This window comes from Suncus etruscus, chromosome 15 (assembly GCF_024139225.1).
Source record: "Suncus etruscus isolate mSunEtr1 chromosome 15, mSunEtr1.pri.cur, whole genome shotgun sequence".
Taxonomy (NCBI): domain Eukaryota; kingdom Metazoa; phylum Chordata; class Mammalia; order Eulipotyphla; family Soricidae; genus Suncus; species Suncus etruscus.
This window is the reverse complement of record NC_064862.1, coordinates 44,081,766-44,106,148: the sequence shown is the minus strand read 5'-3', so window position 1 is coordinate 44,106,148 and position 24,383 is coordinate 44,081,766. Positions and strand designations below refer to the sequence as shown.

General features: G+C 37.8%; 1 protein-coding gene across 3 annotated transcripts in view; it reads right to left on the bottom strand.

Moving 5' to 3' along the window:
- SIPA1L2 (signal induced proliferation associated 1 like 2) overlaps positions 1-24,383 on the bottom strand; it is a 290,291-nt gene that overhangs the window by 10,981 nt on the left and 254,927 nt on the right. For 2 of the 3 annotated variants that reach the window (XM_049788914.1, XM_049788915.1), the window contains exons 17-19: positions 20,506-20,659; positions 18,035-18,254; positions 7,661-7,792 (exon numbers count right to left, since the gene is read on the bottom strand). In XM_049788914.1, the coding sequence (XP_049644871.1) occupies positions 7,661-7,792; positions 18,035-18,254; positions 20,506-20,659 (506 nt within the window). The remainder of the gene's footprint in view (positions 1-7,660; positions 7,793-18,034; positions 18,255-20,505; positions 20,660-24,383) is intronic. The other variant, XM_049788916.1, reaches the window with a different exon arrangement.

Below are 24,383 nucleotides of genomic sequence, written 5' to 3'. Positions count from 1 at the left end.
AACCGTTCCAATATGTATTTGCTATAACTATAATTCAAAAAAAAGCTGGGGCAGTTAGGAAATGAAAGGTTCTGATTCTGAGAACTGTGCTTAACAGATTGTAGAAATACAAGGAAAGGAAGAAAAAGACAATATTGCATTTTAAACATAATTACTTTGGCTTAGACCATTTGCAATACATTGATAATGCTCCAGAATCTACTCCTGAGAAATGAACAAAGGAAAACCCTGGAATTATTCTCTATAGATGCTACGCATACTGTTGTTGAATTGAAGCACTTTTCTTACTTCTCAGATAATAAAATTCAAAGTGTTAAATTAATTCTAAATTTTTCATTGAAGTAGTAGCTATTTTTTTGTTCCTTTTCTTTTTTCTCCCCTGTTGGTTTTAGAGCCACACTTGGCAATTCTCAGAGTTTACACCTGGGCTTATATCTGTGCTCAGGGTCATTCCAAGTATTGCTCGGGATTGAGCCTGAGGCTGACATACAATGCCAGGAATTAAACCAGGTGTTAGACAAATGCAAGGCAAGTACCTACAAGCCCCAACAGTTATCTTTCATTTCTATTTAAAAGAATTAATTGTTGGGGCCAGAGAGATAGCGTAGCAATTAAGGAGCTTATCTTGCATTGTGTGTACCTGGGTTCAATCCTTGGTAATATTTATGATACTTTGAACATAAACAGCTGGAGTAGAGTGTGACTAGCTAATTAATGTCATTAATAATGGTATTCATTTTTTATAAAGTTTAAATATTTATAGGAAGCTTTTTGAGAACTGACTTACTAAAAATTATTTCAAGTTCTCAGGAATTAGATTGGTGGTTGAAAGATGGGTATATTGTTGGGCTCTAGCAAGATATTTTCATATTGCCCAAACAAATAGGTGGATCATTTTATAAACTCTATAAGGATATCAGCTACAGGAATGCATAACTTCCCAAGGGCTGCATATTTTCATATTCAAAAGGTTGAAGTTGGCAAGTTGTTTAAATTAAAAACTTTAATTTAAATTGAAATTTAAAATTAAAATTAAAATTTAAAACTGTGACTGGATATTTTTCAGATATTTATTTATTGTGTGATTTTTCTTAAATGAACTGTGCATCCTTAGGCCTTTGGCATTTGTTAATCAGGGATTTGGAAGATTTTGCTGCTTATGTTGCATCATGAGCTTGAAATATCTTGGTTTTTATCCATCACAATGATTACAAATATTTTTCCATATTTCTGATTTTTGGGGTCAATACTTTCTTTTAGGCTCAGAAAGTATATAAATATTTAATACTTTCAGCTGACCATTTACATTTTGCATGTTATCTGATTACCCCATAATTAAAGCATTACCTTGCTTCTAAAATGTCAATCTTTTAAATGCATTTTTTTTGTCTAGAAGCAACTTTTCTAATTGCTAAGACTGAACAAATTATATAAATTTCTGCTTAACTCAAATAGTTCAGATCTGGAGTCATCATTTTTATTCAAAAGGACTCATTTCTATTTTACATAATTTTTGTGTCTCAATTATTATTACTATTCATTTGTAATAATTATTTTTTGTTGAGAAATTTATCCATTTTCCAAAATTTATGTTATTAATTCTTCGGCTATCTTTTTTTTTTTTTTTTTTTTTTTTGGTTTTTGGGCCACACCCGGCTGTGCTCAGGGGTTACTCCTGGCTATCTGCTCAGAAATAGATCCTGGCAGGCACGGGGGACCATATGGGACACCGGGATTTGAACCTACCACCTTTGGTCCTGGATTGGCTGCTTGCAAGGCAAACGCCGCTGTGCTATTTCTCCGGGCCCATCTTTGGCTATCTTAACTGAAATTAGAGTAAGTCTAAGAGAGATTCAGGAAGAACTACCATTTTAATTTTACTATAAGCATTATATTTAGTTTATTTCACATGTTCTTTATAAGGACTTAATTTATGGAAGAATGCTTTGATTTACGTCATTGCAATTCTAATGATGGCTAAATTTTCTCAAAGGTTATAATTTGATCTTGCTAATATACATAATGATATTCTTCATTACTGTGGAAGTAATACACATATAATGCATTTCCACATACAGTGGAAACTGGATTGAAGGAAGACGATCAACTGAACTGGAGGATGACGATCAATGATTCCTCTTCTTACATAGCAAGAAGGGAAGTCTATCTCCTACCTTTGGAATTTGAGCTGGCCCTGTGACTTGCCTTAATTAATAGAACATGGTATAGAGAATGTTCTGGTTCTTTCAAGACCAGATCTAAAGGAATCATGTAGCATCTGATTTCTTGACTTCTTAAACTACAAGTGAAATACAATTACCTGCTGGAAACAGGGATCCAGTAGATTCTAGATACAGCCATGAGTAAGTTCACTTTTTTGTTCCTATATGTTCTAAAAACTAGGAGAATAGAACTACATAAAGCTGATACCACAAGGAGCAGGCAAACCAGCTGAGCCTAATCAACCCAAAGTATCATGAGACATAATAAACCATGGTTGCTTTTAATAATAAATACTGGGTTTGTTTTATAATAGATATGTTTCTTTTTCTATTAGAAGAATAGATGCCTGAAAAATTGAACAGGCAAGAAGGTAGAACAGGGGACTCAAATCCTGCATTGCATTGCTTGCTAAGCATCTCTAGATACAGCTTTTGAGGTCACTGAGTATAGCTGGGGTAGCGCTATTGGCTTCTTGTACTGTATCGCCTGAGCAGCACCAAATATTTGGGTTATTACACTGAACTATTGACCTGGTTGACTAAGTAGCACTGATAGCAGTCATCTAGGTCACTCCACAAATGAATAAAACTGAAAATGGTGCATATAATATATGAAAAAAATTAATTTTACTGATTTACTTATATATCCTATGATTTCAAGTAATTTCTTTTTGCTTAATATTCTAAAATCATCTATAAATAAAAATGTTCATTTTTCTTTTCATTGCTTGCTTATACATGATGGTTGCAGTAGAAATTTTAAAGGCATGGTACCAAAGAGTACCTTTGTTTGATTTCAGGACTTAAGTGTTCTGTTTGTTATAAATGTTTTTCAAACAGGATAACAGTTAAAATGCACATTTACATTTTTTAAAGGTATTGCTCAAATCCTATTAAAATTAGAAACAGATTTTAATTCCTGTTTTTTTGTTTTTGGGCCACTCTCAGTGACACTCAGGGGTTACTCCTGACGTGCTCAGAAATAGCTCCTGGCTCAGGGAACCATATGGGATGCTGGGGGATTGAAACTCAGTCCATCCTAGGTTCGTCCCATGCAAGGCAAAAGCCCTACCACTGCGTCACCGCTCTGGCCCCCAGATTTCAGTTCTTTTAAAATTGTTGGGGAGGGATGGAGAGATAGCACAGCGGTTTGCAAGGGCATTTGCCTTGCATGCGGCCAACCCAGGATGGACCCAGTTTCAATTTCTGATGTACCATATGGTCCCCTGAGCCTGCCAGGAATGATTTATTTCTTTTTATCCTTTTTTTTTTGTTTACCATTTTAGGTGTTTATTAATATCAATCTTTTTAAAGCTTATTGCTATTTTAATTTTTATTTTTTCTTAATAAATCTTTATTTAAGAACCATGATTACAAACATGTTTGTAGTTGGGTTTCAGTCATAAACAGAATAGACCCCCTTCAGCGGTGCAACATTCCCACCACCAATGCAGTGCAGAGCCAGGAGTAACCCCTGAAGGTCACTGGGTGTGGCCCCAAAACAAAGAAATTATTGGAGAAGTTGCTATAATTTTAAAGTACTTACTCTAACATAATTAAAAGTCTTTTTTAATTAAATCAGCTAAATTCTTGCCAATAACAATGCATGAGTTCTTTTAAATTTACTACTACATTTTATCTATGGATTTTACATCAATAATTATATTTTTAACATTAACTAAGAATATCATACATAATTTTATGCATGTTACTAAAATAGAATTCTACTATACAAAAAGGCTGTTCTGAATCAAAAATTTGTACAAGATATTATTATTCTGTAAAACCTTGGAGACAACTTCAACTTATTAGTTTCAGTTGATACATATGATTTGAGAATTGAGTTAAGTTCCTTGAGTAACTTATACCTCCACATTTTATCATCATCATCTTCTTCCTCCTCCTCTTCCCTCCTTCTCCTCCTCTTCCCTCCTCCTCCTCCTCCTCCTCCTCCTCCTCCTCCTCCTCCTCCTCTTCTTCTTTTTTGACCCACACCTGGTGATACTCAGGAATTACTCCTGGTTATGTGCTCAAAAATTGCTCCTGGGGACCATATGAAATGCTGGGAGATCGAACCATGGTCTCCTAGGTCAGCCACGTGCAAAGCAAATGCCCTACCACTGTGCCACCGCTCCAAACCCACACATTTTATCTTGCATCTTCTCCATAACTTTTTCTTTTTAGTATTTTAAATATTGCATTAAAACCAGCAGTACTCAGGGTTCCATTCAGTGGACTTTGTGGGGCATGAGGGATGCTAGAGATCAACAGGATTACTATATGCAAAGCAAATGCTCTACCCACTGGTCCTTCTGTTACTTTTTATTTTTTTGTTTTTGTTTTTGGGCCACAACTAATGCATCAGACTTTTATATATACTAACTTTATCATTTGTTTTTCACTTATACTTTTAATTTTTATCTAATTTATATATCCAATATTTAAAGACAAACTCATGTCTTTTACATATTAATTGTACAAAATTTTCATTTTCAAAAATTATATTAATCTTCCTTTTTGTTTTCTTTTACAGTTTTTGTGATCTTTTTGTTTTGTTTTGTTTTGTTTTTTTGGGGGTCACACCCGGCAGCGCTCAGGGGTTACTCCTGGCTCTATGCTCAGAAATTGCCCCCGGCAGGCTTGGGGGACCATATGGGATGCCGGGATTTTAACCAACGTCCTTCTGCATGCAAGGCAAATGCCTTGCCTCCATGCTATCTCTCCAGCCCCTGTGATCTTCTTAAAGTTTTGTGAAGTTAGTTCATATTCAGGATAGTTTTTCAGTTTTAAAAATGTTTCTAGACAACTCATTTTTGTTTATAAGGTACTATTTGGCTACAGTCCAAAGATTTTAAATATTTTAATGTGTGGCAAATTTTTCATCACCATGTTTTAAAAAAGAAAATAAATTCTTAATTGATAATTCTTAGCATAATTATCATTAGGGTGGCATTTAGAATTTTCCAGATGGTTAGAGTTTACTTTTTGTATTTTTTCTTGCTGAACTACGTTTTTATTGCCATATGTTTAAAAATGTGTGACAGAAATTTCCCTCCCCCGTAAGAGTACATATAGAAAAAGCATAAATCATCTGCAGAGCACTCATCCACAATGATGTTCATAATGCAGAGACTATATTTTGTCCACTACAATCTTAAAAATATAGAAACAAACATAACTGGAACAGCTGATATCCTGAATGGCATAGTAGAATTTAAATTATTTAATACACATATTCAGTGTCAAATATAATTCTTAAAAAGATGAATGCCAGCAGGCTTCAAAGTATGTCCAAAGATATATGTGTGAAGAATGCAAAATTCAGTGTAGAAAGAACTCAGCAAATATTTAAACACTGAGGGGACAAAGATGACAGAGGGACTATTCTTATATTAAAGACATTAGTATCTGGTGCAATAAGAGAACAGTGCATAAAGCACACATCATAGAAAGTATTTTTGTATATTTGAGTCTACTGCCAGGTTCTTTGGCCAGAGGCAAGGTCAATTTTTCTGCCCAAAGTCTCTACTTTGGGAAACAATAAGGTGTGGGTTTCTTGCAAAATAGAACCAAGTTTTGGTAATGCCAGAGAAGGAAGACTGCAGTACACAGCAGACAGGAGCAGTCTGGACTTTGCACAAAGATCTTTGGGTCTACAGATGCGAAACTTTTTCAGTTTTTCTGAATTAATTTGAAAGTCATTTTTAATTCACCCTCACCCTCTTTCCTCTTTTAGAAGTTCAAGATCAGAGGCAGAGACCATACTGATAGAAAGAATCCACCACTGGCCTCTGCCAAGGTAAGGATTTTGCAGACCTGTTACTCTGGGAAAAATGTTCCTGTCCTGAAGCTTGACATCACACAGGTGACTGTGCCTGGCTAGAAGAGGGGGAACAAGAGAGAGAGAAAGGAAAAGAGAAAATAAAAGAGCTGCTGGGGTACTGGACCCCTTCCCATTTCGACTGCAGTGAACATACAACTTTGTTGGAATGGAGGCTCCAGAAGTCCCTACTAAAGTGGACCACATCTCTATTTTCTGTTTTATCAGTGTGCCAGGGGCAGCAGTTGTTGGTACTGGAAAGAATGCAGCAACAAATACCAAAAAGTTTGGGCTCATTGTTGCCCTCATATAAGGTCCTCCTAAGTGTGCAAGGGAAGCTGCATTGTCCTTATCTGTTTCACTATTACTTGCAGGTTGGATTCATGGTGCTTCTTTACAATTTCATAACTGAAACTATAGGAGACTGCATGGTGACTTGGAAAGCCCTGAGAAGTGAGTGGCTCCTTCCATCTCTGTCATTAGAAGGAACCCAGAGAAGGCCCCAGACTTGACAAAGTCGACCAAACCTACTCCAAGCTCCAAGCCTCAAACTCAAAGTCCTAGGCTCAGGAAGCTACCATATCTTTGATTTCCTTTCTTTCTCCTTCCTCCTCCCTCCCTTCCGCTCTCCCTTCCTCCTTCTTTCCTTCCTCTCTCCCTCCCTCTGTCCTTCTTCCCTCCCTCCCTCTCTCCCATCCTCTGTCCTTCTTCCCTCCCTCCCTCCCTCCCTCCCTCCCTCCCTCCCTCCCTCCCTCCCTCCCTCCCTTCCTTCCTTCCTTCCTTCCTTCCTTCCTTCCTTCCTTCCTTCCTTCCTTCCTTCCTTCCTTCCTTCCTTCCCTCCCTCCTTCCTCTCTCCCTTTTCAGACTCCAGAATTTTTATCTCACCATCTGTATTTCCTCCCTCTCTTCTTCCTCCCTCCTTCCCTCCCTCACTTTTTCCTTCCCTCCCATCCTCCCTCCCTCCCTCCCTCCCTCCCTCCCTCCCTCCCTCCCTTCCTTCCTTCCTCCCTCCCTCCCTTCCTTCCTTCCTTCCTTCCTTCCTTCCTTCCTTCCTTCCTTCCTTCCTTCCTTCCTTCCTCTCTCCCTTCCTCCCTCTCTCCCTTCCTCCCTCCCTCCCTCCCTCCCTCCCTCCCTTCCTTCCTTCCTTCCTTCCTTCCTTCCTTCCTTCCTTCCTTCCTTCCTTCCTTCCTTCCTTCCTTCCTTCCTTCCTTCCTTCCTTCCTTCCTTCATGTGTACACTTTACCTATGAGCTGCCCCTAATTTTCCATCCCAGAAGAGTTTTTCTTTCTGTTTCATCTCATTATATCAGGAGAAAGTACACAATAAAGATGTGTTTCTTATAGTCATCTTGACTTTTAAAGTAAGAAAAGAGATATCAAAGGGAAAAAATAACTTTCCCCAGGTCACAGCTATGCCTTAAATTAAATGTAAGTATTGGAATTTTTGCCCAGTGATCACTTCATTCAGTGACATAGTCTCCCTAAGTAAACATCCTTAGTCACAGCTCAAGCCTCACACTGCTACTTTTCATCCTCAAAATTGCACAAAGCTTCCAAAACTCTAACTCATATGATCAATAACAAGGGCCATCCCAGGCCCTGGAGGCTTCCAGTTTTACCTTCAAATGCTCGAGCAGCATCTACGAGGTGGGACCAATCTAAACCTGTGGCCGTGTCCGGGAGGGGCATCAGGCCAGGATCTGCATGCTTGGACTTATCCGATATGGACCCATCGGAGAACCAGAACACATCTAAACAGAAACAAAACCAGAGTGTCAGTCATATCACAGCACAGAGTGCTGGTTGACCCCATCTAGAGGCCCGGGGAAAGTCTTATCAACAAAATCCTGCACTCAGTGAAAAAGGAAACCTTATACTGCAGTGATGATGCAGAAGCATAAAAGTAGAATTTTGCCAGCAGGCAGTGCCATGCTTGAAAGTTGTTGAGAACTGAACAGTTCCCACAGCACAGTAATGGAATTCCATACAAGTTTTCTTCTATATCAAGTTCTATTCACTAGTTAAGTATAACTGAAATCAGGATCAATTCCTATTTTCTTCAGTGATTACTTCCCCCAGCAGACAGAAAGAGGTTTGCAAGCTTCTACTAAAATAAAACTGGGCACAATCTTGTTCTACTCTAAAGACAAATACAAGATGCATTGAGAGACAAGGTTATTTAAGAAGAATTTCACAAATCAAGATTCCCCAAACACCAATTTATTCTAACAATACAAAAAGGCTTATATATTCATTATTTGCAGGCAAGGAAGAGTGAGAACAATACTTTATATGCTAAGCACAAAAATGGTGGTTGGGCTGTTTCTTTGGTTCCATCACTAGGTAAAGCAGATACCTTTGCCTCCTTTTACTATATGTTTGGTGGACCTGCCTTTATCTGTACAAATTGGCCTTCTGCAACCTTTTTTTTTTTTTGCCTACTAAGTTTCATCATAGTATGCACATCCTTGACATAATTAATAACAGTGGTTGTTAAGAACTCATGAATTTGAGGACAGATCTTAAAAGAATTCAACATGACTTTCTTTTAGGTGCCTTCTTTAAGGCTTTTCAAATGCCTTGTTTAATGCAGATGCTTGTGAGTACATCAGACTGATTATGCTAACAAAATAATGTCCACTTGGCTGGCTAAATGAACCAATAAAGGGGCATATTTAACCAAATGCATGTATAGTTTTTGTTCCTATACTTTGTAAGTAACTGTGAAATGCTGGCATCTGGATGAAGCTTTTATTTGTAATGTGGCCTGGAAGTACACTTTGACCTGTACTTTTTAACAGACCTCTAACAGCTCTGTCAATCAAGCTACTCTATTTCTAACATATTAGACATGATATTATTTTACTAATTTATTACAAACTTCCATTTTTGGGGGTATGGTGAAGGTTGGCCTACATCTGGTACTGTTTTAGAAGTCCTCTGTGCTCAGAATTTGCTATTGGTGGTACAAAGGAACTAAACTGAGGCTGACCCCTTGCAAGGCCTTAACCCCTATACTATTGCTGTGGCTCCACTTTAAAGAGAACTTGTTCTGTGGATATTTCAACAGCAGCATTACAAGCATTCTCCTCTGCACTCAACCATTCTTGCACACTCCACCAACCACATGTGATGTACACTGCTGTTGCTCAGGAGCAAACAAGGAACTTCTGGCAGTAGAACTGGGGTTGGACACTCCAGCCCCTCCCTTTCTTGAAGAAGGCACATAATGAGGCTGGGCTCATAAGCTTTTTTGTGCCCCTGTGTTTAATGAGAAGCATAGGTTCAACTAGAGGAAGGAAGGAAGAAGGAAGGCAGGAAGGCAGGATGAAAGGAAGGAAGGCAGGGAGGAAGGAAAGAAGGATGGAAGGCGGGAGGGAAGGAAGGGAGAAAGTGAAAGAAGGAAGGTAGGTAGGAAGGAAGGAAAGAAGGAAGGAAGGAAGAAAGGAAGGAAGGGAGGGAGGGAGGGAGGGAGGAAGGAAGGGAGGAAGGAAGGAAGGGAAGAAGGGAGGGAGGGAGGAAGGGAAGAAGGAAGGAAGGAACGAAGGAACGAAGGAAGGAAGGAAGGATCATAGTTAGAACACCTGAGCTTCTGGAGTTTTAAGGCTTGACATTAGACCTTAAATGTACCTTCTGTGGGCTTTTCTTCCCTAATGCCCCAGACAGAAATTGCTTTTCTTATGCCAATAGAAATTAGCAAATGAGAATAAGAAGACAAGATGAACAAATGCAATGAGAATGAAGTGATAGGGCCAACCTACCTGATGACCAGGGCTAACTTGGCTGATGCAGCACTAGGCCAGTGTCCTATGTCCCTTCACTCACTACCCAGTCTTTGTTGCTTCCATAGCTATCTGTTCAGAGAGCCATCTTCCTTAAATACCTAACATATATATCATTGGCCATGGAGACTTGGTAGTCTAGTTTAACATTAAAGCTTTGACCATTTCTGAGGACTCTGAAGTTTTATAATGGGCAGGGATAATAAAGTCAAGGCACATATTTGAATCTTAGAGGGCAGGAGATTGCTGTCCAGAGGGCTGGTCAGAGATACCAGCCATACAGGCCCCTCACACAACTAAGCAAAGGCCATGGGGTTCTGATGATTTTAGGATTTGGAAAAGTTTTCGGGTATACTAACTAAAAGTGAGCCTGGCATCGTCTATCTTTCTCCAGTGCTTTTGGAAAAGCAGAGAGCAAAAGGAAGGAATAAAGTCTCTGATATTTTTTTCTTTGTTATAATTTTACTACCTCCTTCATTGTGAATTGGGCTTTCTTTGATGGTACAGAATGGCACATATGACCTACAGCTTAGAAGATGTTTCCTTCCCTCTATTCAGGGAATGATGACTACTCCACTCTCTGGAATGATGTCTATATTAAGTGACAATTCTATGCCTAATGATGGTGGGTAAGTAAGATGGACAGGGCCTGTGTTCTCACCAAACCTCTATGGAGAGTGACAGGGAGAGTCAACAAATGAACACAAAGAATCGTATAGTGACAAGGCTTTCAAAGAAAATTTTGAATTAAATTCATTTTGTTTATGGACTATACCCAGCTGTACTCATTGTTTACTCCTGGCTGTGTGCTCACAAATCACTTCTAGAGGTCCTCAAGGGACCATATAGGATGCTGGGGGTTGAACCTGGGTTGGTCACAGGCAAGGTAAGCACCCTATATGCTGTATTATGTCTTTGACCCCTAAATTAATTTTTGACTTCTGGTTGTTCAGAAATCTTTTAGGTGTACATAAAACCGTTATATTAGTCATGAAACCCCATAAGCATTTGTGATTCACAGTTTAAGAAGCCAGGTAGGATGTTTACTAAGCATCTCTTAAATACCAGCAATCAACAAGAACTCTAGTGGTCCTTTTTTTTTTTTTTTGACCACATCCGTTGACGCTCAGGATTTACTCCTGGCTATGCGCTCAAAAATCGCTCCTGGCTTGGGGAACCATATGGGATACCGGGGGACCAAACCGTGGTCTGTCCTAGGTCAGCTTGTGCAAGACAAACACCCTACTGCTTGCACCACCACTCTGGTCCCAAGTAGTTCTAAAAAATATGACAATTTATACTGTCACATATGAAGGCAACCAGGAAATGAATAAATTTAGCTAGCAAGATTATAGTCTAAGGAGAAGGACAGAAAAGGGTGATTTAGGGACCCAGCATCCTTAGGGAATACCCTTTTGATAGGGGTCCCGTATTAATTCTTTTATCTGCCACCTCTCTCAGAAGATGATCCAGAGATCTTTGCATTAGCTGCCCCTTTGATAGATAGCTTTTGATATGTAAAGACCCACTTAAATTAGATTAGCATAGATAGGTAAATGTCTATTAGTGGTTACCCTTCTTCTCGTGTTGACTGGCCTTGAACAATAAATACTATACTTGGAGAACATTGGTGCTCTCAGTCCATGAGGCATGAGCCCCCCTGTTCCCCACTCTTCTCTCATGTCTGTCTTGTTTTCTTAATCCTCAGGCACCTCAGCTTTAGGCCTGTTCCACCTGGTGCTCTCCTGGTTCTGCTATCGAAGACCCCATTGCAGAAGCAGACACAACTCTTGTTGCTATTGTAGGTTTTAATATGGCACATGTGAGTGTGTAAGCATTGTTTCCTGCATTTCATAGAGAAAGAAATGTGTGATTTTTCTTAGGTTATCAGCACCATTTATCTCTCCAAACCTAAGCTGCTTCAGAAGCCAAGCTGAAAAGAGAACCACTTGGGAATCTAAAAGACAGCCAAAGTCCAGGTCTTTTCACTAGAGCTGCATTTCAGCCTGAGCTAAACATAGAACTTGTGTTTTCCTGCAGATCGTCATTACTGAATCTGACCTTACTGTGACAAATTCCTCTCTGACCACATTTCCTGGTTGTGAGATAGCTGAAGTTTTGCAGTTACTCTCAGACACCATACCTGCTTATCCCAGGAGTGAATGGGAACACTTCATAAAACAGGAGTGTCATTCTGAATGAGTCCAGAGCCTGCCTCTGACAGTCAAAGTCATTTTCTGCAATGCCAGCAGTACAAGAGTCACACTGTGGGTATAGAGTCCTCACCACTAAGTTGCACTTACTCCCTGTTCCACTGAGTCTATATTGGGTATATGTATCATTTTGTTTGAAGGAAAAAAAGACATTTTTTACTCTACAGTTCTATTATCCCTACCCCCACCCTTTAAAATTTTTTTCTGGGCTTCACCAGTAGTGCTCATGGGCCCAGCACCACTCCCATGGGCCTGGTTGTATAGTTCAATGATGGTGGTTGGTGATTCAGAGCAGCTCAGACCCAGGGCACTGAGAGCCATTAGAGCAACACACAGGTCTACAATCAGTGTTGCTTCAGGGACCATGAGGTACCAGGATTTGAGCCTGGGTGTTTTAAATGTCAGACCTGTTCTTTGGCCTTTTGAGTAATATCCCTGATCTCTTAAAATTTTGTAATGGAAGTATCAGGATTTACAACACTTTGAGTCATACTTTTCGTGTATACGTCATTCCAACACCACACCCACCACCAGAAACCCTGCATCACTCCAAACTGGCTCCCCCCATTTTTACTGTGGCATTTATACTGGGCATACTTTGTGGGGATCAGGGTCAAGGGTATAATTAATTATGTTTTGTTTTTCTAATGTTTAATAATACAATTTAGTCTACCTTCAAATGTGCACGTCTACTATTCTCTGAAGACATTTGACCCTTACACCACAGAAAAGTCAGGAATTGCCTTTAAATTGGTCACGTATGTTAGAATGCCATATCCATTAAAAAGTATAAGTAGCAATATTGTAAATACCAGTACTTCAAAAAAAATGGCTTACACAATAAAAATAAGCAGGACTAAACTTCTTGTCAGTCTGCCAATCTTTGGGACTACACTGAATGAAGCCACATGCCTTCAAAGAGGGAAGGGATGCTATAAAGTCATGTTAAAATCAAAGGTTATATGGCTCAAAACTGTGCATGTAAGTTTTTTTCCCTTATATGGGCTGCTAAAGAAATTGAACCCTAAAATACACCAATGATTAAAAATAAAGGCCCTAACTGCACTGCAGAAGCATTTCAGAATTACTTTCATTTTTTGGGTCATATTTGTGCACCACCACCAAGCTAAAGACATGATAATATAAAATACATTTTGGTGACTTCACACAAAAAGTATATAAATCATGACATGAATCACATTAAAACATGAATTTGTTAAGTATCTATCTCATAAGGATTAAATTTCTGATCTTCAGAGAAGACAGGTTCTAAAACAGAACCTGTCTAAAACAGAAGACAAGTTCAAAACTTTTAAAAACTGCAACTATCCAAGAAAACAGACTAGATATAGGCAGATAAGTTACAGTGATGGAGTTCTCCAATATTCACTATAAAGAGACCTTTTCCTTGTCCTTGAATCCTTTACTTCAAATTAGGAATAGTATCAGAATGAGTATCTATAAGTGAAAGATAATCTTACAAGATTAGATGCCAGAGACTGAGATACTACAGGGACTGTACAGACTGGCATCTTAACTAACCCAGATGACTGTATAATAAATCCTGAGCATAGAGCCAAGAGTGAGCCTTGAGGGCCAAATGTGATATCCTCCTACCAACCAAACAACCAAACCAAAACCAAACAACCCATCAAACAAACAACAAACAAACAAAAAAACCAGATGCTTCCAAAAAGTGCTCATTTTAAAATTGGAAAAAAAATCTGTATGCTGTCTCCTATGCCTAATTGTAGTCCCCTCTCTCTTCAATCATCCAGTGCTATTCACTTTACCAAGAATCAGTTGAATCTCTGAGAATCAAGCAGGTAACCTCAAAATTCCCTCATTCCTCTCATCAGCATCTAACACCTGTCAGTGTTCACATATCTACTTTCTGTTAGTTGTTCTAATGTTATATTGAAATGATATCTTCTTACAGAAGTTCTGGTGAAAGGTCAGAAACCACAAAAGCAAAGATTAACTAGCATAGATCTTGAATAGATGCAGAAGAAATAATCATGTCAGTGAGTGTAGGAGACAGATCACCAGGAATTAGTACTCTCTAAAGGGCTGTTGAAGCTGTATATCTGTGTGGGCAGGGGAAGGAATCAGAACTTTTGGGAGGAAGGAATAACAGTATAAATTGCTTTCAACTCCTTGTTTTGTCACTGTATACATAAAACTTCAAGAATTCTTATAGATTCATTGTTAAAATTCAGGACCTAGAGAAGATATCATAAGAGAATAGCAAATGTCCACTCAAAAGTCCACTCATTGATTTTCTTGGAGAAATGAATAAAAAAGACATAAGGTTGTTATTATCTTCATTTGTAAATAAAGGTTATCTCCAGCCTAATTCCAAACTATGAGTTTATACTCTGAATTTTATACTTTTAGAAATTTTATACTTCAGAAACAAAATTTTTCAGTAGTTGAGTGCATAAGTTATTATCTATCAGACAATAAAATATCACCAGCATTATAAAGAAATGAGTTATATAAAACATCAAAAGAGAGGAAGGAACCAAAAAATATACTAAAAAGTGTAATACTAAATAAATACTAAAATATATACTAAATACTGAAATAAATACTAAAGATGCTAAAGAAGAAAAGAAGCCAATATGAAAGAGTTACATACTATACAATGTATCTGGCACTTTACAAAAGACAAGAGATAGTTTAATGACTGTTGGCTTCCAATGGTTAAGATGATCGAGGGATAAAAAGGTAGGCAATAGAAGAATTTTAGAGAAGTGAAAATATTCTGTATGATGTGATAATTATGGATCCCTGCCATTATACATCTGTTCAATCCCATAGAATGTGTAACATCAGAATTAATCCTAATGTAAGTGATGGACTTAGAATGACAATGATCTGCCACAAAGTAGGTACTGGACTCTAGAAATTGCCCCATTCTGGGAGTCTCTCTGTGTGGTTAGGGCAGGAGATATTTGGCAAATCTCGAAAACAATAAAGTATTTTTTTGAAAAGTGAAGCTTGAAGAGACACAGTTTAAAGGCCTCATGGCCATCATAGTAGAGACCTCTGGCTCTATTCCTATTTCTTTCCCGGGTTCTCTCCCAGAGTGCAGTCTCGATGGCTCCCAGGACTGCTAGGCCTGAGTAGCATCGTATCCTGGGCCCTAGCAAGAATCACTGCTTGGGGAGGTTCCCCCAACCATCAATATATATACATATATATATCAAATTAAAAAAACATAGAAGAAAATAAAGAATAAAGGGTGATATGTAAAGACTATCTTTACAAATATGCCATGGAGTTTAAAACACCATGTCGAGCATTTTAACTTATTTATTTTTGGGGGAGAACACCCAGGAGTGTTCAGGGCTCTGACCTCTGGGATCAATCACTCTGTTTGGGACACCATATGTGGGTTGGCCACATGCAAGTTAAGCATTCTAAATGAAAGAAATAACATTTGCCAAGATAATATAGATTTATTGCTATTACCAAAGCTTTTAGGGGAAGAACTGACAGCTATCAGAAACAAAAAACATTGAAAGTTGTATTAGAGTACTAAAACATATCTGATTTTTTATACAGTTATAAAGAAGTTTAAAGATTTCCTCAATTTAAGTAAATAAATCTTTTTTAACAGTGGATCAGTAACTCAACAGACATTATGTTACCTCAATAGTTTTTGAAATTAGGTTCTTTTCCAATATGTTTAATATTAGGAATACTATTAGAACATTTACATTTATTTCAAGCCTGAGACTTCAATATGCTTTTATGCTTTATAAGTTCAAATCAGTTCTAAAAATAAAGTTTTCTCTCTCTCTCCCTCTTTTTTTTTTTTTTGGCCACACCAGGCAGTACCCAGGAGTTACTCCTGGCTCTGCACTCAGAAATTGCCCCTGGTTCAGGGGACCATATGAGATGCTGGGGATCAAACTCTTATCATTTCTGGGTTAGCCGCATATAAGGCAAACACTCTACCACTGTGCTACCACTCCAGCACTAAGATAAAGCTTTCTTTGATGAAAATCAAGAATATGACAATATATTTATGATTAAATACTCATTTTTCCTTTCTTTATAATAGAAATTAACTATGAAAAAAAACTATTAATTCCCCCAATCACTGCCATTACTATTAAAACCACAAAAATAAAAAAAAAATCTTTAGTACTTGTAAGAAAGTAATCTAAAATTATCTAGAAAACCATTGATAACCAGTTAGAGTAAAAAAAGACCCACGAACTTTGCTGAAGAGTATACTTTGATACACTGCCCTTGAGAGAATCAATCTAAGTCCAGGTCTCTCAATATCCCTAAATCCCGACCCTGTACAGGTTACTAAACATCAAAAAAGAGATGGAAACAGGAGGTCAGAAAAAACAATCCTTCCTCATTGTACAATGCCCACAGCTTAACCTACTCAGGGGTTTCTTTCTTTTTTTTTTTTTTGTAAAACAATTATTTAAGAACTTTGGTTATAAAACTGTTCATGATTGAGTTTCAGTCATATAATATATACCACCCTTCACTAGTACACATTTCTCACCACCAATTTCTAGTTTTTTGAAGAATATCCACATTATTTATCCAGTCTACATTTCCACCAGCAGTGAATGAGAGTCTCTTTTCCCCTCGCATCTGTGCCAGCACTAGTTGTTCTTGTTCTGTGTGAAATGTGCCAGTTTCTATGGTGTGAGAGGATACCTTATTGTTGTTTTGATTTTTCATCTCTATGATGACTAGTGATTTGGTGCATTTTTTTTCACATGCCTTTTGACCATCTGTATTTCGTTTTTAGTATATGTGCTGCCAAAGTGAGCACTGTATTTCTTTTTTAAGGAAATGTCTGTTCATTTATTCTCCCCATTTTTGGATGGGGTTAGATTTTTTTTAATGTCTAAGTTCTACCAGTACAGTATATATCTTAGATATTAACTGATGGGCACTGGATGAATAGTTTTTCCCATTTCATAGGTAGTCTTTTTTTTTTTTTGTCCTAGTCAATGTTTCCTTTGATGTGCAGAAGCTTCTCAGTTTAACAGTGTTAATGGGAAAAAATAAATGTCTTTCCTCTAATATCTGCACAAGACAAGTTTTCCCCCTTCTCACCACTTCTATTCATTATAGTACTAGAAGTACTTGCCATAGCAATTAGGCTAGAAAATATATCAAAGGTATCCAGATAGGAAAGGAAGAAGTCAAGCTCTCACTGTTTGCAGATGTTATGATATATATTTAGAAAATCTGAAAGACTCTACTAAAAAGATTCTAGAATCAATAGATTTGTATAGTAAAGTAGCAGGCTGCAAAATTGACCCACAAAAATCCATGGTGTTTATGGTTACAGATAGTGAAAGAGAAGAAAGAGATAAAAGAGAAAAAAGATCTATACAAAGAAAACTAAAAACACTATATCAAGAAATAAAAGAGGATACCAGTGCTTTCTTTATTAAAAAATTTTATCTTCACAGATTTAACAGTTGGGAACCTGGTGCAGATGGGTCTTATAACTGAAAATGGCATCAAGGCTAACATTTGTCTTGATAAAAATGATTATCATAGGATTTTCAATTTTTGTTCAAATAAAAAAATTGGCTTTGTTTTTTTAAAAATGTTTGGGGCTAGAGATAGTACAAGTGTTAAGCACTTGTCTTGCATGTGGCTAACCCCAGTTCAATCTCCAGTACCCCATGTGGTTCCCCCATAAATAGGAATAATCTCTGAGTACAGAGCCAGGAGTAAGTCCTCAGTTGGATATAAAGTTATATCCCTCTACCCAGCCAAAAAAAAAAAAACACCCATTCTTCAATTTTCATCATATTCAAATATTCATAAAAAGTAGAAAAATAAAACATTACCACAAAAATGCATATTTTTTAAAATAAAAAAATATTTGGAGACAAAAATAAAAAAATAGCGTTTTCCAAGCTCATACCTTTGTAGAAAACTATCTGTGTAGCCAACTGTAGTAGGGCTAGTCAGTGAACCCACACTTTTAGGCCCAACTTACTTCTCAGGCTCCCCATGCTGGGAGCAGGGTGGGTGCGTGGAGGCAGCGTGCTGTGGTAGGGCGGGGTGGTGCTGAACAGAATGTCGTTGGGCAGGGCTTGGTCAAGCATGGAACTTCGGGAACTACCAAAAGATGATCCTCTCCGATTGCTGCATATGCTCTCGTCAGAGAAGGTACGATACAGAGACCTTCGAGGAGACAGGTTTCCATAGAAGGAAAACTAGGAGTTCAGACACAAGGGTTGGGGAAGGGCAGAAAACAGACATTGACAAACTGAAGATACAACATTTATTTGACAAAATCCAATGGGTTCACATGCCACTATGACTGTTTCTCTGGGTTTTTCCCTAAGCAGGTATAAAGTGTTAGCCCAGGAAATTTAGGCTAGGCAAATGCAACAGGGCTATAGTGCAGTTATTAGATTTGGACATTTTATTTCTTTGACATTCTGTGAAATATTATCATAAAAGTAGACACGTATGGCTTTACTTATTCTGAAATGTTAAATGAAATCTCCATAGCTTTCAAGAAGTAAGAACCCTGGTAATATAATAGATTGCCATTTCATGCAACAGTGATGCAAAACCACACATAGTTCTAGCTTGATTTTAATTTGAAATGACTACATTTTTATATTAGGTGATTTCTGTATGAATCAACTGAATGTAAGGATTAATCTAAGTTAGGTAAAATAAAACTGATTAAAACTGATCAAACACTGAAGCTTTTGAAGTTATACACAGAGGTACCAGAAAATGTTGTCAATCCAATAAAACCTCACTGTCCACAGAAAAGTATCACCTATAAAAATCCATTACAACTGTTGGAAATTATTTATAGTGCTCAATTAATAACAAGATTTGATGGAGACATTTGAATTATTGCATGATTGTTGATAGAGTGAAGAAAAATATTACCCAAGAAACAAGTAAACAAATATTCAAAATGAAAATTGTATCACCTTAATTTCTAACTGTTCTTCATAATAAACCTTAGTTCTTCTAGATAATATAAAATATTCTATATAAACAAAAAAGTCCTTATATATAAACTATAGTAAACAGCTAGAATAGTCACAGAGAACAAAAACAGAAATGGCTATTTACACTTTTGAGTGAAGCAGGAGGGCTACCATATTTCTATTGTATGTGCTCCTTCCATTCTGACTAGTCTGTCCAACTGATGAATGGTTACTGGAATGTGTGTGAACTACAAAGTCAAATTTACACTATGAAAAAGGTGATTCATCTTAGAAACACACAGTCAAAGAGAAGCTAACTCCTATTAAAAGAAAAGCAATTTGCACTTTCTGAACAGTAGTCTTCATTCAAGTTTATACAGTATCATCTACATGATTTAATACATGTTGAAAAAAAACCCACTTTTTATGACTGAATTCTTTGGGGACTCCCTCTCCCTCTTCACACATAACTAGTAGATTCTTCAGAACATGATTATAGGCACATTAGATTAAAGCAGCTTTGAGGTAGTATCTAATTAGAGTGTTATTCTAAGAACACAATTAGGTTAACTGCAGTACTGTTTTATTATAGGAAAGACAGCACAATGATTTTCTGTTTACCTCAATCACACTCTACCTGGAAATGCCTAATTTTCTTTCTTTCATTTGGAACGGAGAGTGCACTGGATTAAAAGGGGGAAGATACAGATTCTATTCTTGATTCTGCACCAAATATTTTTGTGAATGTCAAATTTCACTATTTAGGGCCTCAGTTAAACTTTCCAAAAGTTGAGATCAGGTTAAGGTACCTGTAAGTTTCTTTTTTAAATATTTTCCATTAAATATGCTGGTCTCAGAACGTAATGATGAAACTAACATTAATAAAATCACAAGGAATTGAGCACTGAGAATGATGACAAATGACCTTTCTTGTAGGTATTGCATTGTTTTAAACAGGTGAAAATGTCATCCTATCTACAATGCTCAACAGGTAGTGTAATATTTTTTTCCATTTCTGGAATAGAATTAAGTCTAGGAAGGAGAACTACAAGCAGAAAGAACTCCCAGACACAGAAGGTAGTATAAACTTTAATGGCTACTGTATCTGACAATCTGTTCTTTGAAGGTACTCTTTGAGGCTCTGCCACTGTTATTTTATAACTTTGCATAACTTAATTCTTTTCTAATTTCAGAGGAAAAATGGGCCAAGAGGTTAAGTTTCTTGCACCATGTCATAGAATTGCTGGTCCCTGGAGCTGGGATTTGATGCTAGATCCTCCTGATTTTTTAGTCCCGACATGCACAAAAAGTTGCCTTTCTTCACCTCTTCATGGTCCATTTTGTTTGCTTCAGAGAAGATTGAAAAGTGTGAGTTGTGCCCTTTTTTAGTGATGTAGAATCTAGGTCACTAGAGGAAAATACCAGCGCAATTTTGTAGGAACCCCTCAGGCTCTCCAATCTATTCTTTAGTATTCCTAGTAACTTCAAAGTCTGGCCAACAGTTGCTTACCTTTCTTCTCCCCTCCTCAGCTAAGGGGCTATCAGGAAGCATCAATTTCAGAAAGTCTTCTTTTGACAGAACATGTTGTGATTCTGAGACAGCATCTCCCATCACAGTCTGATGCTGTGCTGAAGTGGACATGAGATTTATCTCACTATACAGCCTGTCAATACAAAGCAGAAAGAAAATCCAGTAATGGTCAGTCAACTTATTTATTATTTTAAGCAAATATACAGGAGGCCCAAGGGCTGCCTGATATGCATGGCCAATAGGTTTGTCAGTTAACTCAAGGGAGCAATGATATAGTGCTGCCTGAGTTCAGCAGTATCAAGGATTGCCCTGGACCCTTCTGGGGTGCTAGAGGATTCCAGGGACATTCTATTGGTGTATAGGGCTTCCAGGATTGCATATGGTAATGTTTAGGGGACCAGATAAGGATTAAATCAGGGTTCAGCAAAACATTTTATTTGATTTTATTTGGGGGCCTGCCAAGTAATGCTTGGACAACTAGATGACTTAATGTTTGAGAAGGCATTATGGTAAGGACCAGCAGAACCACCATGGAAGTTGGGGAACACATGTGGTAGTGCTGGGATGGAGCACTATCATGAACTATCAGTGATTTAACTGGGTTCCCCTGACTCTTATACTTGTTTACTGGTTCCTTATCAGTCTATTTGTGGCTGCAACTTTAAGAACTAAAAACCCTGATAAGCAGGTTCAGTGCCCCCCCCCACTTCTCATAAGTCATTTCTCTGTGCTGAAAGTGTGGACTCCATGTAGTCTTTATTTGTGAAATAAGAGTAAATGCAAAGTGAGATTCCTAAGTTTTTTGAGAAACAACTCAGATCCCCAAAGCTTTGTATAAAGAATAATATAATTAACTTCTAAAGAAGACTGTATTTCCCCATTCCTATTCTGTGTCAGAAAACACAGATTTAACAATGTATTAAAGATTATCAGAGGATCTTTGAAGAAAACCATGTAGTTCCTGGGAGCTCAAGAGAACCTTTCACAAGATTGGGCAGCCAGATCCAATTCCACATCTGCAACTCAGAGCAAGATACCTACAAAAGTTTGGCATCTAACAGTAACCATTTTAGGCATGTACCAAGCATGTTTTATTATCGGCAATTTAGCAAAGCTGTTTGAGTATATAAAGCAGCTGTCCTACTTAATCATCAGTATATAAAAATGTATTTATGGACAAACAAAAGACTGCCTAGCTGAATTACTATTTTCTGCTACTTTATAAGGAGAAACCAGGAAAGTGATTTTCAAAAGATTTACTCTCCAAATGTAATGTGAGCAACTAAACCTTTCTGAGGACCCTGGATGCTAACAATGGATGCACTGTCATCAAAAGCCAAAGGTCTATAGCACATAACCTGAAACTTCTAGGGAAATGGGTAACGGAGGGCAATTGTACTTTCAATGTATATGCTAGTGAGTGACTACTTCCAAAACAGTGTGACAGCTCACAGTAAATGTGACAGATTAAGAAAATCATGTGGACATGCTCAAAATTAAGGATGACTGATCTAAAAATCTCTCCAGCTTTTGTTTTATTCCTGAGGTAAGTCAGGATTGTCACACTTCTCAGTTTCAGCTCCAGCAACACTGGCAAAGTGAGCTAACACTGGCCATGAAATGAAGCTTTGTAAAATTTTAAAACCTAACGGTAAAAGTGGTAGTTGTGTGTGGGTAGCATGACAAAACAAATGAAAAAGATAAAGAACACCCCCAAACAAAAAAACAAAATTAAAAAACTGGAGTTATAAGAAGACTTTGCAACTACAGCATCATCTGCACAAAAATTATGTCAGAAAAACAATGATTGAGATTTAAAATGGGTACATATCCTGAGATTTGGGTTGGGAGGTGTTCACAAGTTCCAGCCCTTTTATTGCTTTGGGAAACATGGAAGGGAGAGAAATCACAGTTCCCACCCAATTGTCCAAACACAGATGAGTAGATAAAAAAAATTGTGGTAAAGATATACAATGGAATAATGTAACTTAGCTCTTTGAAAAGGTGAAATTCTGCAGTCAGCTGCCATTTAGATGGAACTGGAGCATATATTATTAAATCAAGTAAGTCAGAGAGAGAATGAAAAATATTGAATGATCTCTCTAACATATAGTGCATGGAATCTATTGAGCTGAGTTTGCTATGCTGCTTTGGGTGAGGGTGGGAGGGGACCTAGAGAAAGAATAAACTATAAACTATAAAGCATAGTGGCTCAAATAAAATTTAAAAAGAGTAGTATAAGTAAAAAAGAAAATATTGCTTTTAATTTTCCTTATGTTTGAATAAAAATCAGCCTTTTATAATAAATCAGTACATTGATTTAAACTGCCCAATTGCGAGTCAATAAGTTACAAGGATTACTGAGGTAAAAAGGGGGAAGATGGGCAGAGAAGAAGAGCATGGGAAAAGTACCCAAGAGAGAGAAGCACAGGACACATCACAGAGTGGAAAGTACTAAATGCTAGGAAGGAAGGTGCACAGTAGGGTCTAGCTCTAAGGGCCCTAGAAACTTGGAAAAAGCATTCAGGCTAAAGGAATTGCATGAACGGAGGCACAGAACCTAAGAAAAATGCTCAATTATGGGGCCAAAGCGATGGAATTGCAGTAGGGCATTTGCCTTGCATGTGGCTGAACTGAACTCGATCCCCTGGCATCCCATATGGTCCCCCCAAGTCTTCCAGGAGTAATTTCTGAGTGTAAGAGCTATATTAACCCCTGAGCACCACTGGGTGTGGCCCCCAAACCAAAACCAAAACCCAAACAGAACAGCAACAAAAAAAGAAATGCTCGGCATCAAAACAGAGCTCTTAGGAATTGTAGGCATTAGGAGGCTTGGGAATGCAAAAATCAGATGGAATTACATAGACTGCACTAAGCTAATAGGACGTTTGCCTTGCAGGCGGTTGACCTGCGTCTCATATGGTTCCCCGTGCCTGCCAGGAGCAATTTCTGAGTGCATAGCCAGGAGTAACCCCCGAGTGTCACCGGATGTGGCCTAAAAACAAACAAAAGAAAAAGAAGAAGAAAATAATCTTTAAACACTGGAAATAAAAAGGGCCCACAGGGTATAGTGAGGAGTGTGGAGAAAGAGGCTGCAGTATAAGCGCAAACTAGGTGGGGTACCCCACAGCAGCAAACTGGCTGTGATAATAGGGATCTAAGTTGGTAAGGTAAGGCTGAGGACAGAGCTAAAATACCTGAGGGATACCAGAGATGCATGATGGGATGATGTGACCATAAAGACCATGTGAACTGTCATGCAGGAGTGTTGGATAAAACCTAGCTTTTGACCCAGTGATCTATTATTAATAAAATAACTTAAATCAAGAATAAATATTTCAGGATAGGTTAGGAAATATTGCAATAGTAGACTTAGCATGAATCTCTTATAATTAATGAAAAAGTGAAATAATATTCTAGACTTTTTCTCTCTCCAATGGGACATTCCTGATAATGGGTCCCGGGACTTATTTAGCTCCTTATCTCCAATGTTCCCATAATTTCATACCAGGAAACAGCTTCTTGCTGACTGCCTCCCATGGACATAGCTAGAGAACCACTTTTTTTGGATCAGTGAGCTGAATGACATCCTTAGTGGTGGAAATCTCTGAGGAGACAAACAGGCCAAAGCTATAACATGGCTGTAACAAACAGGCCAAGTCTTATATAAGGCTACATAGGATTATGTAAATAAAGCAACAGTAGCGCAATAGTAGCTCTCATTTGTTTTACTAAAAACATAATTATGTTTCTAACAACAAGAACAACAAAATCAATACAGATTCTATGGTGTAATTTTAAAGAAAAAGCAATTTCACAGTTCTGTGAAATTTCTGAAAGCAAGACTAATTTTTTTT